Source organism: Delphinapterus leucas, chromosome 1 (genome assembly GCF_059928025.1).
Source record: "Delphinapterus leucas isolate spDelLeu-1000000601 "Yukka" chromosome 1, BTC_Dleu_Yukka2, whole genome shotgun sequence".
Lineage (NCBI taxonomy): Eukaryota > Metazoa > Chordata > Mammalia > Artiodactyla > Monodontidae > Delphinapterus > Delphinapterus leucas.
In genome coordinates, this window is record NC_143129.1 from 91,757,196 (window position 1) to 91,769,555 (window position 12,360).

General features: G+C 52.4%; 2 protein-coding genes across 7 annotated transcripts in view; one reads left to right on the forward strand and one right to left on the reverse strand.

The window, feature by feature from the left end:
- WNT2B (Wnt family member 2B) overlaps positions 1 to 2,038 on the reverse strand; it is a 22,023-nt gene extending 19,985 nt beyond the window's left edge. Inside the window, exon 1 of the mRNA XM_022584063.2 lies at positions 1,544 to 2,038. Coding sequence (XP_022439771.1) covers positions 1,544 to 1,743 — 200 coding nt within the window. The 5' untranslated portion in view covers positions 1,744 to 2,038. The remainder of the gene's footprint in view (positions 1 to 1,543) is intronic.
- The window catches only part of ST7L (suppression of tumorigenicity 7 like), a 135,573-nt gene that overhangs the window by 93,588 nt on the left and 29,625 nt on the right, over positions 1 to 12,360 (forward strand). For 5 of the 6 annotated variants that reach the window (XM_089917934.1, XM_089917939.1, XM_089917938.1 and 2 more), the window contains one exon: positions 1 to 12,360. This exon is cut by the window's right edge and continues 29,625 nt beyond it. In XM_089917934.1, coding sequence (XP_089774060.1) covers positions 1 to 42 — 42 coding nt within the window. In that variant the 3' untranslated portion in view covers positions 43 to 12,360. The other variant, XM_022584056.3, reaches the window with a different exon arrangement.

Below are 12,360 nucleotides of genomic sequence, written 5' to 3' on the forward strand. Positions count from 1 at the left end.
GGCCTCCGAAGACACAAGTCCCCAGCCAGACTGAGACCATGAAGGTAAAGGGTGGCTTTAATCTCACTCTGAAGTTTGAAAGGCTTTTCTCCTCGTCCCCTTCTTCCTTTTCCCTTTCTAAAGGAATGTTTCAAGCCAGATGTAAGATATGGGCCTCCCTGCTCCCCCATCCAGAACCCCCCCCCTTGCCTTCCCCAACACTGCAGAGATAAAAAAGATCCAAAGGAGAGATTTTCCTGAGACAGGAAAAACGGGGGGTGTGGGGGGGGGGTGATGGGGATGGAGAAAGTTGCATCTTGAAATGATAGGAATCTGCAGCCCAAGCTCGCTGGCCCCTCAGCCAGCTACCCCTCACCCTTCCAGCCAAGATTCCAAATCCGGAGGAGAGAAGCCACAGGGTGCAAGGGGAAAAGAGACCACACTTTGTGGAGGAGGGGAGGATTGGGGGGAGGGGCAGAGTAAGGAAAGGAACGGGGCACTGCATGGGTAGAGAGAGGCAATAGCCCAGTCCAAGCGGCCAGTTTAATTGGGGGGTGAAGAGGAAAGACAAGAGGACTGAGTCATTTCTCAGTCCCACTCTCCCCCTGCTCAGCCCCCAGAAGGTGGGGGAGGAGAGAGAACAGCTCTTTCTTCTGGGAGAAAACGATGAGTGCCATCCAGAGCTTTCGTGGGTAAGGGGATCCGAAAAGAATAGATAATCCAGTGGATTTTTAATTCCTTTTGCCTCATCTGCCGTCTTGTGAAGTGTCCGGACTCTTAAGGCCTGCAGGAAATCTGAGGAGAGGATCTCTTAATGCTTTGAGACTCTAGAAGCCGCTAGTTCTTGGAGGGGAAAGATGGGAGATGGGACCATCTGGGGAAGGAAGAGAAGGAAGAAGGGAGGGTGATATCAAGGTTCGAAGTGAGATCCTCAAAACAGACTGAATGTCTGAAGTATGCAAACCCAAGTGTTTTGTTTGCTTTAGTTGTGGGAGTTAATGGGGGTAGTTTTTGCCTCAATTCCATTTCTAAACCTTGCGCCGGGTGCTCCTGCCTCAACCAAAGCCTTACTGCGTTATGGGGTGAGGGTAGACTAGCGAGAGGCTCGTCTGCCCTTGCCATCTGCCCCTTTCTCCACCTCCCCCGTGTGGGGGGCCAACCTTAGGGGATCAGGAGGCCCTCTTGGACGGCCACCGCGGCCCCAGATGGGCGACTGGTTCCTTGAATCCATCCTGAGAGAAACTCGTAAGGTAGCTTTTGCCCTAAGAGGATTGAGCTGAAATACAGGGGGTCTGGGAAGCCTCGATTACCGGGCGTCCTTTTTCCAAATACCCAGCGCCTTCATCACCAGACGGGGAAGGAGCGGCGCCCCCTTATCCACTCCCCGCCCCCCTGCGCCCCTCCGCGACTTCAGTGACAGCCCTGCACGGATCGTCTCTGACTCCGTCAAAGCGACAACCTGGTCTCCTGAGCAGCGGGTGTTGGGAGCTGTATACTCCCTTTCGGCGCGTCCGGCCTCTCTAACCCAGCACCTCACCCTCCCAGCCCTGAGAGCCACACTTACCACCAGGACGTGTCTACGCGGGCCGGCAGCAGCAGCAGCAGCAGCAGGAGCAGCAGCAGCAGGCGGCAAGCAAGACTTAGGCGGGCCGAAGCCCGAGAGCCGTCGGGGCTCGTGGGTCTAGGCGCGGGCGCGGAGACAGGGGCGCGGACGCGCCGAAAGGGGAGCTGCGCGGCTTCCTCCGCACCACCCGGCCTCAGCATAGCTCCCCGAAGACTCCCGCCACGCGGCCCGGAGGGGCGTGGACGGGTCACCGGCTGAGGGTAGTCAGGCTGCTCCCACTTCACCCCCCTGGGGGGCCATAAGTCTCGCCGGCGGCTGGGGACCTAAGGGCACCTAAAGTCCAGAAGTCAGGGCGCCAGGTCCCGGAGAGGGGCGCAGGGAGAGGTGTCGGAAGCCTACGACGCCGCGCCGAGTTCGGGATCTGGGGCACGCTGCCTGGGCTGAGATGCGGTGTCACGGGGTCGGCGGCGCGGAGTGGGGCTGCGGACAGAGTGTGCCGACAGCTCCTTCGGCCGCGGGCTCTCATTGGACGGCGCGGGGCGGGGCCGAGGCTGGGGACAAGCGCGGCCCTCAGGACGGCTCCGCCCGCGCCAGCCCGAGGCGCCCCGCAGAGCCCTAGGTGTGGCGGCCGCCTCCGCCCCTCGGCGCCCCTAGCACTGCGCCGCGCCCCCACCTGCTCGGGCAGGACGCGACGGGGCGCAGCGGCGCCCTTCGGCGCCCGGAGCGCCCAGTCCCTGCCCACGCCGCGCCACCGGGTCCTAGCGCCCTTCATTTGGCAACCCCAACCTCCGTGGGTGATGGCCTGGAGGGCCGAGTGAGGGGGGCTGCAGACACTTTCCCCTGTCATCTAACCTACAGTGACACTGAAGTGAGCCACAGAGGACTCAGTCATTTCTTCGGGTTCTCCGTTCTTGCGCTTCTGTGAAATGGGTAGAATCTCTGCCACGGGGAGTTGCGGGAGAATCTTAACTCCCTTTCCAACGCTGCCAACGGGGGGCGCCACGGGCAGCAGACTTAAGGTAGGGGCTTCTCTCATCTACGGCTCGCTGCCCCTGGTTCCTCCGACCCGCTGCCCACCGTATTCCCACCCCCGCACCCCCAGGCCCCCGCACACAATGTTTATAGACAAAGCTCTCGCCCGCCTGCCCGGACCCGACGCTTCTCTCCGGCCTGTGGACCGGGAATCGATGGCCAAAGCGGAGCGGCACACCTGAGGACCCGACGCGGACTCCCCGCCCTTGGCCGCCCGGGCTCGGCAGAGCCTACTCTCTCCCAGCTTTCCCGATGCTTCGGTCCCCCACCCCTTCGGGCGGGGCTGCGAGTACGAAAGAATCAGAAACAGCTGGGCAGCTTTCCCGAACCAGAGGCCAGGGTGGGGGTCCTGCTGAGAGAGTGGAAGCCCCGGAGCCATTTCTCTCCTTCGCCTTTCCACCCTTCCTCTTTCCCACTGCTCCCTTCCCTCCCTCCGCCAGCGCCCCAACCGCCTGGGGGCGTGGTAAATTGGGAAGGGGAAGGTTCTGGCTGTAGAAATTGATTCCCCTCTTCCGTCCGCACTTCCCAGGCCGGCAGGTAGAGCTTCTGGAGGCAGGGTGGCCCTTACTGAGACCTAAAAATTCTTTTTAAAAAAACCTGCATCTTATAACTTCCAGAGTCCGGCTGGGGTCCGGCCCCAACCGCTTCTCCAGACTCAGTTTCTCTTGCCTAGCCTCTCATTCCCAGGTGTCTTTCGTGCCTCTCCCCGTGATTTATCTATACTATAAAGCCCTGGTGTAAACAACGCCCTGGAAACTGCCCAGCCCCTTCAACCCCAGACATTGTCAGTTCTTGGGGGTGGGGGTCTCTGTTAGAGACTCCGGAGTGTGAGCGACAGGGCGCAGCTCGCCGCAGACGTCCCCAAGGCAGATATGAGGGAGAAGGGCTGAGAGAGACCTTTATCCCCTCTCCACATCTCTCACCCCTTTATCTCACTTTCTGTAGTAGGGGGCGAAGTGAATTCATTCATTCAACAAATATTTATTCCCTACCATGTTCCAGACTGTGCTAGGCACATTAGTGAACAAAGCAAAACGAACAATTTCTGCCTGTGTGGAGTTTAACTTATATTGGGAGAAGATAGACAATAAGCAGTAAACATCACAGGTAAAACATATAGCATATTAGAAAGTGATAAGTACAGTGGGAAACAATGGAGTTGTAACTAGGATGATCAGGGTAGGCCCCATTAAGGACATTCAAGCAAAGACGAAGGAAGCGAGAGAACAAGCCAGGTAGATTCTTGGTGAAGAGGATGCCAGCACAGAGGCCCTCAGTTGGGAGTGGGCTGGTGTGCAGAGTGAGCTAGGGAGGAGGAGAGGAGTCCAGATAGGTAACAGCGGTAGTCTAGGTCATGCAGGAGAGAAGGTGCCCACCCTTAGAGGGGAGGTAGAAAATGGGGGCTGGATTGGAGTTGGATGGGAGGGAGTGAGTGGGGCAAATACAGAGGCCAGGCAGGGTCCACATGCTGTCCATATCCTCCCTGCCAACCTTCCCCTTCCCCTCCCCTTCTCTCTCTCAGTCTGGGAGGCTCCAGTTGGCCCTTCCGTTTGCTTAAAAGAAGCAGACTCTATACTGAGCTTCCCTGAGAGGGGCAGGTGAAAGAGGAATGGGCCCAGGCTCATTCCTGGCCAAGCCCCTTTCCTGGGACCATTCTGTCACCTCCTCCCAGCCCAGCCCCACCCTGATGCTGGGCAGCAGTCTATAAGCTCTGCAAGCTCTGGCAGCCTCTCTCAGACTCCCCTGTGCGCGCAGGCCTGGGTGTGACTCTGGCCCTGTGTTTATTCCTACATCTGGGCCTGAGGTTGCAGGGTGGGGAGCTAGAGATGATCACATCAGCCCTAACCTTGGGTGGACTCGCCCACATGGGCCCCAAACTCACTTATGAGGCCCCTTGTTTGGCTTCAGCTGTCTTCATAGTCAAGTGGGACGGTGTCTTGGCATAACATAGATGCTCAACTATTAAAGCATGTTGCTGAGCTAAGGGGGCCCCCAGAAACATCAGCAGATCCAGGAGGGAGGGAAGTGGGTGAGGGAACAAGACTCTTCCCCAATGCTTACAGGCTACCTCTGCCCTAGAGTAGACAACCCAGGATGGCGCTTTGCTCCTTCTTCCCCTCCCCTCTGAGCCCCCAGCTGCACAGGAGGAAGCCCAGGCTGCAGGAGCCAGCTGACTGCAAGAGCTGCACTCAACCACTTAACTAGAGAACAAATACGGAGCCAGAGAAGAGGTTTTCTGGGATCTGCCACTTTGGACTTCAAATCTCAAAATAAACTTCCAGTCTCAGGGTCCTAGACTCTACTGGAGAGCTGGGCTCCTCACGCAAGGGCCTGTTGTGGGGCTTCCAGGCAGAGGGTCAAGGCCAGAGGCTCAGGCTTAGCGCCTGACCTGCTTCTCCCTCCCATCCCCCACCCCTACTCCACCCGAAATGGGAGCTGGGGGAGGAGACTTGGGAGTCAAGTTCTGGTCTGAAGGGTCCTGCATGGAATCAGGTCACTTACCGCGGTCCTGCTGTGTGCACAGCGCTGGCCAGGGCATCCTAAATGACACAGAAGGAGTGAAAGGGTCTTGCCCCCAAGGCATTTTCATGCAAATACAATAAAGCCATCTGAGAGCTGGGATGATAGGCTTTGCTGTTTGCTGCAGACCTCCCCTTCACCCAGGCCTCTAGACTCCCTGGGGCCGCCAGCAGGACAACTTCCACCCAGCCGTCAGAGGCACACCTTCCTCCTCCCTCAAGGTGAACCACAGCCTCTTGCCCTCTCAAAACTGGGTGCCCCAAAGAAAAGGGTCTCCCTCACCCCTGTACCTCACCTCATGCTCTGCTCCCCCATGGGGCCACTCAGAGCTAAGATTCATCTTTTTTCACTCTACTCTCATCTGTGTGTGGCTGAATGATTTTGAATTTTTACTGGCCCTTGGATGGGAGTGGAGATGAGCTAAGGGGAGCTTGGGTGTGAGTAAACAGCTCTTACTCCCCCCGGGTCTACCCCCCCTTATAGGCCCCCCTTCCCTAGGCCCCTTTGGAGATGACCTCTCTTTCCCGGTGGGTGGGAGGTGGTGTGGATGGTAACGAGCAGAGAGAAAGGCCGAGAAGGGGCTGGGGGGAGGTTTGGATAGGAGTCAAGGAATTCCTGAGCCTGCTGCTTGCACAAGGGGCCCTGAGACGCCTTTCCTGAGATTTCTTTGCAAACCTAGAAAAGTCTCATTTGAAATGGGGCCAGGTTCACCCAGGCCCCTAGTGCCCCCCGCTCCTGTTTCTCCCTCTCCAGCCACCCCAGGCAGGTGTCTGGGGAAGAGTAGGGAGATTGGGAAGAACCCAGGGGCTTTTAAGTCGTATGGGGTGGGGATCTATGCTTTGTACACAGCCTGACCCGGCCTCTCCTTGGTATTTATGAGCTCCCAGGCGAGGCATGGAACGTGTCTCAAAGAGGCCAGGCCAAGAGGGCTTTGGAGGAAGGAGCATCCAGCCCCAAACCAGGGAAGGGGGCTTGGTGGGGCAGGGCTAGAGACAGAGACCCTCTTCTTCCCAGCCAGTGGCCAAACAGGGGAGTAGACTGCTCCCCTATGGGGCCTGGAGAAAGGAAAAGCGAGAGCTAAGGGAGAAGGGGGAAGAGGAGGCCTGGGGAGGCGGGACCGTAGAGGCGGGGCCTGGGGGTCTGGAGCCTTTTAGCACTTTGGCTGTAATCAGACTGGAGCCAGGCGGTGGGCGGGCTGACAGCCATCCTGGGCGGGTGGCCCAGGTTCTGTGTGAGGCCAGTGGGTGTGCTGCTGGGATCCTGGGTGGTCACTGACCAGCCTAACCCCAAGGGAGGGTGGTCCCACGTGGCCCCCAGCCCCCCCTCACAATCTGCCTATGTCAGATAGGCTACACACTGAGCTCTCTTTCTCTCCCCACCACCTGTTTTAGGCCCCAGAACAATCTGGAAGTGAGATTTGCTTCCAGTGGAACAATCTGCAGAGCCCACGATCTGCCTCCCTCCACTCTGCCTTCCTTGGTCCACTCTGCCTCTCTCTCTTCCGTGTCTCCATCTCTCCGGGTCTGTCTCTGGCTCATATTTCTGTCATTCAGTGTCTATTCCTCTTGTTGTTTGTCTTTCTGTCTTCATTTGTCTCTCTGTGTGTCTGTATCTGACAGCCTTTCCTCCTCTGTTGGAACCTCTGTCCCTCTTTCAATCTCTGTCACTCCTTGACTCTTGGTGTGTATCTCTGTCTCTCCATCTTTCTCTCTATGAATCTGTATGACTGTCTCTCATTCTTTCACTCACTTCATCTCTCCGTGTCTTTTCTGACTCTGTGTGTGTGTGTGTGTTCCTCTCTATATTTTTCTCGGTGTGTATCTTTGTTTCTCTTTGTGTCTGTTTCTCTCTTTCTCTTTCCCTCTGTCTCACACCTTCTTCTGCAGTCCCTCCAACACAGTACAAAGTGCATTGGACTGAAAGAAATCAGAGTATTTTCTCCCCAGCTCAACCACACATGATTTGCATGACTCTCTAAGTCACTTTCCCACTCCTGGCCTCAGTTTCCTCGCTGGTGAAACAAGCAAGGTGGATATCTACTTCCCTCCGTCAGGGCCTCCTTCTGTCTTTATCTCTTTTTTCTTGTAGCATAGTCCATCCTGTCTTCTGAGGGTTCTGCCTCTCTGCTCTCTAAATTCCACCCTGAAGTTAGGACTCCAGCCTCCTTCAGACCTCAGTGAGAAGGAGTCTCGGATACTGTCAGCCAGCAGGCCCCAAAAGGAGGACCCCCCTCACTCCTTTACCCTCTTAAACATCAGGGTAGACAAGGTCCCTTTCTGGGGCCATGTCTGGGATACAAACCAGATTAGCTCATCTCTCTAATCCTCTTTGTGCTGGGGCCTCTGCCAGGCAGGGACACCCACAGAGCAAGCAGAGCAAGAGGGGTGTGTGTGCGTGGTGTGTGTGTGTGTGTGTGTGTGCAGATTCTTGGAGAAGGCAGGACCAAGGTTCTCCTCCCTCTGTTACCCTCTCCTGCCCGAAAGCCCAAGTCAAGCCCTCACTGTATAAGAAACCTCATCGCGCTTGAACCAAATCAGGGTTTTCATAATCCCAGTCTGTTCCTCCCCCTTCCCCCACCCCCCTGTCCGCTCTTCTACAGCTTCTTTAGGGCTGGAGAAATAATTCCAGCCATCCCCCTGTTGCCGAACATCCCAGAAGCAACCCCTTCTCCATGCATATTTTCTTCTCCAGATTTTCGGAGAAGGGTCTTTCCATCCCTTCCGGAAAAGCCTTAGTGTCAGGCAGGGAGCAGGGATATGGGGGAGGAGCGGAGAGCAAGCAGGCAGTTCCTGGATTTCACACTTCAAGTTAGAGGCCTTCAAGTTGGAGAGGTCTTTCTTGGCTGATAAGATCAAAGCATTCCCTCTGCCAGATCATTACCTTATTTTCGAGGCAATTGTAGAACTTATTGTATCAATTAGTCTGGTCTCCAGCTGCAGCCGTTTATCTCTATCTTTGTGCGCTTGCAGAAGAAAGGCCTAGCCCAGCCAGCCCGGCCAGCTAGAGGAGGGTGGGGAGCTGTGCGGCCGCTTTCAGCGGGGATTGGGCAGGTAGAGGCCATAGGGGGTGCGCTTTTGAAGTTTGGAGATCCCGCCAGCTCCTCCTTGCGCACCCCGCGACTGCCGCAGGAGCGCTCTTTTCCACTGGCGCCACACCTACACGCCCGTTGTGCCCCAGGAGGGCGAGCCTACAGAGCCTGGCGCGGGGAGGAGACCCATCAGGCCAGGCCAAGGCGCGGGCTCCGCGTAGGAAAACTCTTGAGCCTGAGCCAAGATGCCTGCCCCTTCTTGACTCTCTGGTGGGTGACTCACTCTGTGGGACGTGCGCCCCGCAGTGGCGTTTCCTAGAAAGGCATGGCAGCGTGAGCGTCGAAAACCTTAGGAGGGAGTGGGTGGCACGGAGAAGTGGATGTCCCCATGGGTGCGGGGAGTGTGGCCTGCATTGCTTCTGCCCTGTCTGCAGCCTCTTCCTGCAGAAGAACCACGCCCACACCTGGTGTTGGGGTCAGGTGGGGGTACGTTAGAGCAGAGTTTCTGAAACTTCCGGGGTCTCAGTATCCCTTTACACTCAAAAATTATCAAGGACCCCAAAGAGCTTCTATTTAGGGGCTTGCCTGGTGGCGCAGTGGTTGAGAGTCCGCCTGCCGATGCAGAGGACGCGGGTTCGTGCCCCGGTCCGGGAGAATCCCACATACCGCGGAGCGGCTGGGCCCGCAACGGGAGAGACCACAACAGTGAGAGGCCCGCGTACTGCAAATAAAGAAAGAGCTTTTATTTATATGGGTTATATCTATCCATGTTGAAAATTAAAATGAACACAAGAGCCAAAGTGAAAGTGCTCCCAGTGGCCAAAGCTGGACAATTTGAGCAACAAAATAGTTTTGGATTATAACCCAAAGTATAGTGTAAATGTGCTTGAGTCCATACTGATATAAATAAATGATTGGTAAATAAATATATGGGGAGAAGAGACAGATATCCCATACAGAACAATTCCAAATAATTTACTTCGCCCTTGAGGAGGTGGAGTATAACTCCCCATTCCTTAGGTGAGGGCTGCAGGTTGTGACTTCCAGAGTACAAAACAGAAGAGTGTGAGGGGGAGAGGGGAGTAACTTTACAGTGGAGAAACCTGACAAACCTCAGTCAGTGGATCAAGGTGAGCATCAACAGTGATAAGTCATGTTGCTAGTGTGTACGCTTGATACGATGTGATGAAAATGACAACACCTCTGTGGTTTTCCTCCACATAACCCAAGTCTAACTATAAGAAAAACATCAGACCAATTCCATCAGAGGGACATTCTACAAAATACCTGACTAGTAATCACTCCACAAGGCTGTCAAGGTCATTCAAAACCAGGGAAAGTCTGAGAAACTGTCACGGCCAAGAGGCACCTAAGGAGTCATGACAACTAAATGTAATGTTGTATCCTGGATGGGATCCTGGAAAAGATAAAGAACACTAGGGGAAAAGTGAGGAGATCTGAATAACATATGGATCTTATTAAATAATAATAATGTCAATATTGGTTCATTAATTTTGGCAAATGCACCACACATTTGTAATGAAAGGAAGATGTTAAAAATAGGGGAAACTGGGTGTGAGGTACCTGGGCACTCTCTGTACTATCTTTGTAATTTTTCTATAAATCTAAAACTGTTCTAAAAATTAAAGTTTGTTTTAAAAGATTAAAATCTTTTAAAATATTTATATATTTTAATTAATTTAAAATTAACAATAGTAGGGAATTCCCTGGTGGTACAGTGGTTAAGAAGCCACCTTCCAATGCAGGCAACGCGGGTTCAATCCCTGGTGGGGGAACTAAGATCCCACATGCTGCAACAAAGATCCCATGTGCTGCAACTAAGACCCGAAGCAGCCAAATAAATAAATGAATATTTTAAAAAAATAAATAATAAACTCAATACTTGCTAATATTAATGTTATGTTCTATGAAAAATAACTATAATTTCCAAAACAAAAACAGTGAGAAGAATGGCATTATGTAACATTTTTGCAAATATCTTTAAGGTCTGGCTTAATAGCAGGATCCTCATATTTGCTTCTACATTCAACCTGTTGTGATATTGCATGTCTTATAGCTCTGGGAAACTCCACTCTACACTCAAGAGGGAATGAGTGTGAGAAGGTCAAATGACATCTTAGTATTATTATGAACATTTTTGAGAACTGCTGCCTTAGCGATCTCATCCATTACTATGATTCTAGATTCCCAATTAGAAATCCCTAGCTTTGAAACATCTCTACTGAGTTCTCTGGTCATGTTTGTCATCATACCCTTGCCTTCCCCCCACCCCCGATCATCTACGCTTTCAACACTTCCCAGTCCGTGTCAGCATGATCATCATTCCGCAAGTCATAGTAGCTCTGTGAAGTTAATGTGCAAAGTTCTGTGCTTCCTTCCTGTGATGCAACATCATTTAGTAATGGGAGATATGCCCGTCTCATTTTTTGTAAACAGCTGAGAAGTGTCACAAACCCTAAAATATCAAATGCATAATAAATGATTGTTGGATGAGTATAGACAATTCCGGAATCAGAACTCTTTCTTTCTGATGAAATCTCCCTCTTGCCCCTGCATATCAGCCTGAGTTTCTACTGTGAATAAGTCTGTGATTTAGTAAGTTTGATATTTGGTTTGCTTTAGCAAAGATTAATTTCTCTCATTGCCATAGCCAGGTAAACGCAATTTGGCCAAGAGATACACATTTAGGGCAGCTTCCTCACTTTAGAAATTAGGTTTGGGGGCTTCCCTGGTGGTGAAGTGGTTAAGAATCCACCTGCCAATGCAGGAGACACGGGTTCGAGCCCTGGTCCGGGAAGCTCCCACATGCCGCAGAGCAACTAAGCTCGTGCGCCACGACTACTGAGCCTGCGCTCTAGAGCTTGCGAGCCACAACTACTGAGCCTGCGTGCTGCAACTGCTGAAGCCCGTGTGCCTAGAGCCTGTGCTCCGCAACAAGGGAAGCCACTGCAATGAGAAGCCTGCGCTCTGCAATGAAGACCCTACACAGCCATAAATAAATAAATAAATAAATAAAAGAACTTAGGTTTGGGGCTTTCAGTTTCAGTAGAGATGTTTCCATCCACAGAATGCTACTCACAAACCACAAGGGCTGCTATCCTCTCAACCAAATAATGAACATTGTTGGTCCACTCTGGGCAAGTAGCTCTTGGAGCTTCAGTCTCCCAAATGATCCAGATACCACTGTCATTTTCTGAGTCATCTTGTATACTTTTGTGCCTCATCTTTTATTATGTATTTTTTTTTCAAAGTCTCTCCCATCTGCTATTCTGTTCCCAGAGACAGTACCCTCAAGCAGTCCTTAGACCCTCATACCTGAGCTATCAAAGAAACCCCCACTGGATCTGCTCAGCCTGCAGTCAGACTCTTTTCTCCAAATGTCTGGCTTTATTATTTAATTTAATTAAGTTAATTAATTAAGTTATTGGCTGTGTTGGATCTTCGTTGCTGTGCGTAGGCTTTCTCTAGTTGTGGCGAGCGGGGCCTACTTTTTGTTGCAGTGGGTGGGCTTCTCATTGCGGTGGCTTCTCGTCACAGAGCACAGGCTCTAGCTTCATGGGCTTCAGTAGTTGTGGCATGCGGGCTCAGTAGTTGTGGCTCGCGGGCTCTAGAGCGCAGGCTCAGTGGTTGTGGCACATGGGCTTAGTTGCTCCTCGGCATGTGGGATCTTCCTGGACCAGGGCGCTAACCCATGTCCCCTGCATTGGCAGGATTCTTGGAGGATTCTTAACCACTGCGCCACCAGGGAAGTCCCCCAAATGTCTGCCTTTATCACACTGCTCCATCATTAAAAACCTTCAGTAGTTCCCCACTGCCTGAATAATGACACAGAAACTCCTTAGCCTGTAATCCAAGCCCTAAAACAATCAGGCTTCGCTTAACAGTTTTGTCTGTCACCCCCTTGTAAAGATTCTGCTTCAGCTAGAAAGGCATTCATTCTGTGGGGTTTTTTAAATTGAGTTATACTTGATGAATAAAATTGCATATATTTAAAGTGTAAAACATAATGATTTGATATACATACACATTATGAAATGATTCCTACAATTAAGTTAATTAACACTTCCATCACCTCATACAGTTACTTTTTTTTTTTTTGCAAGAATGCTTAAGATCTACTTTCTCAGCAAATTTCAAGTATACATTACAGTATTATTAACTATCTTCACCATGATGAACATTAGACCCTCCAAGTTTATTCATGTTATAACTGACA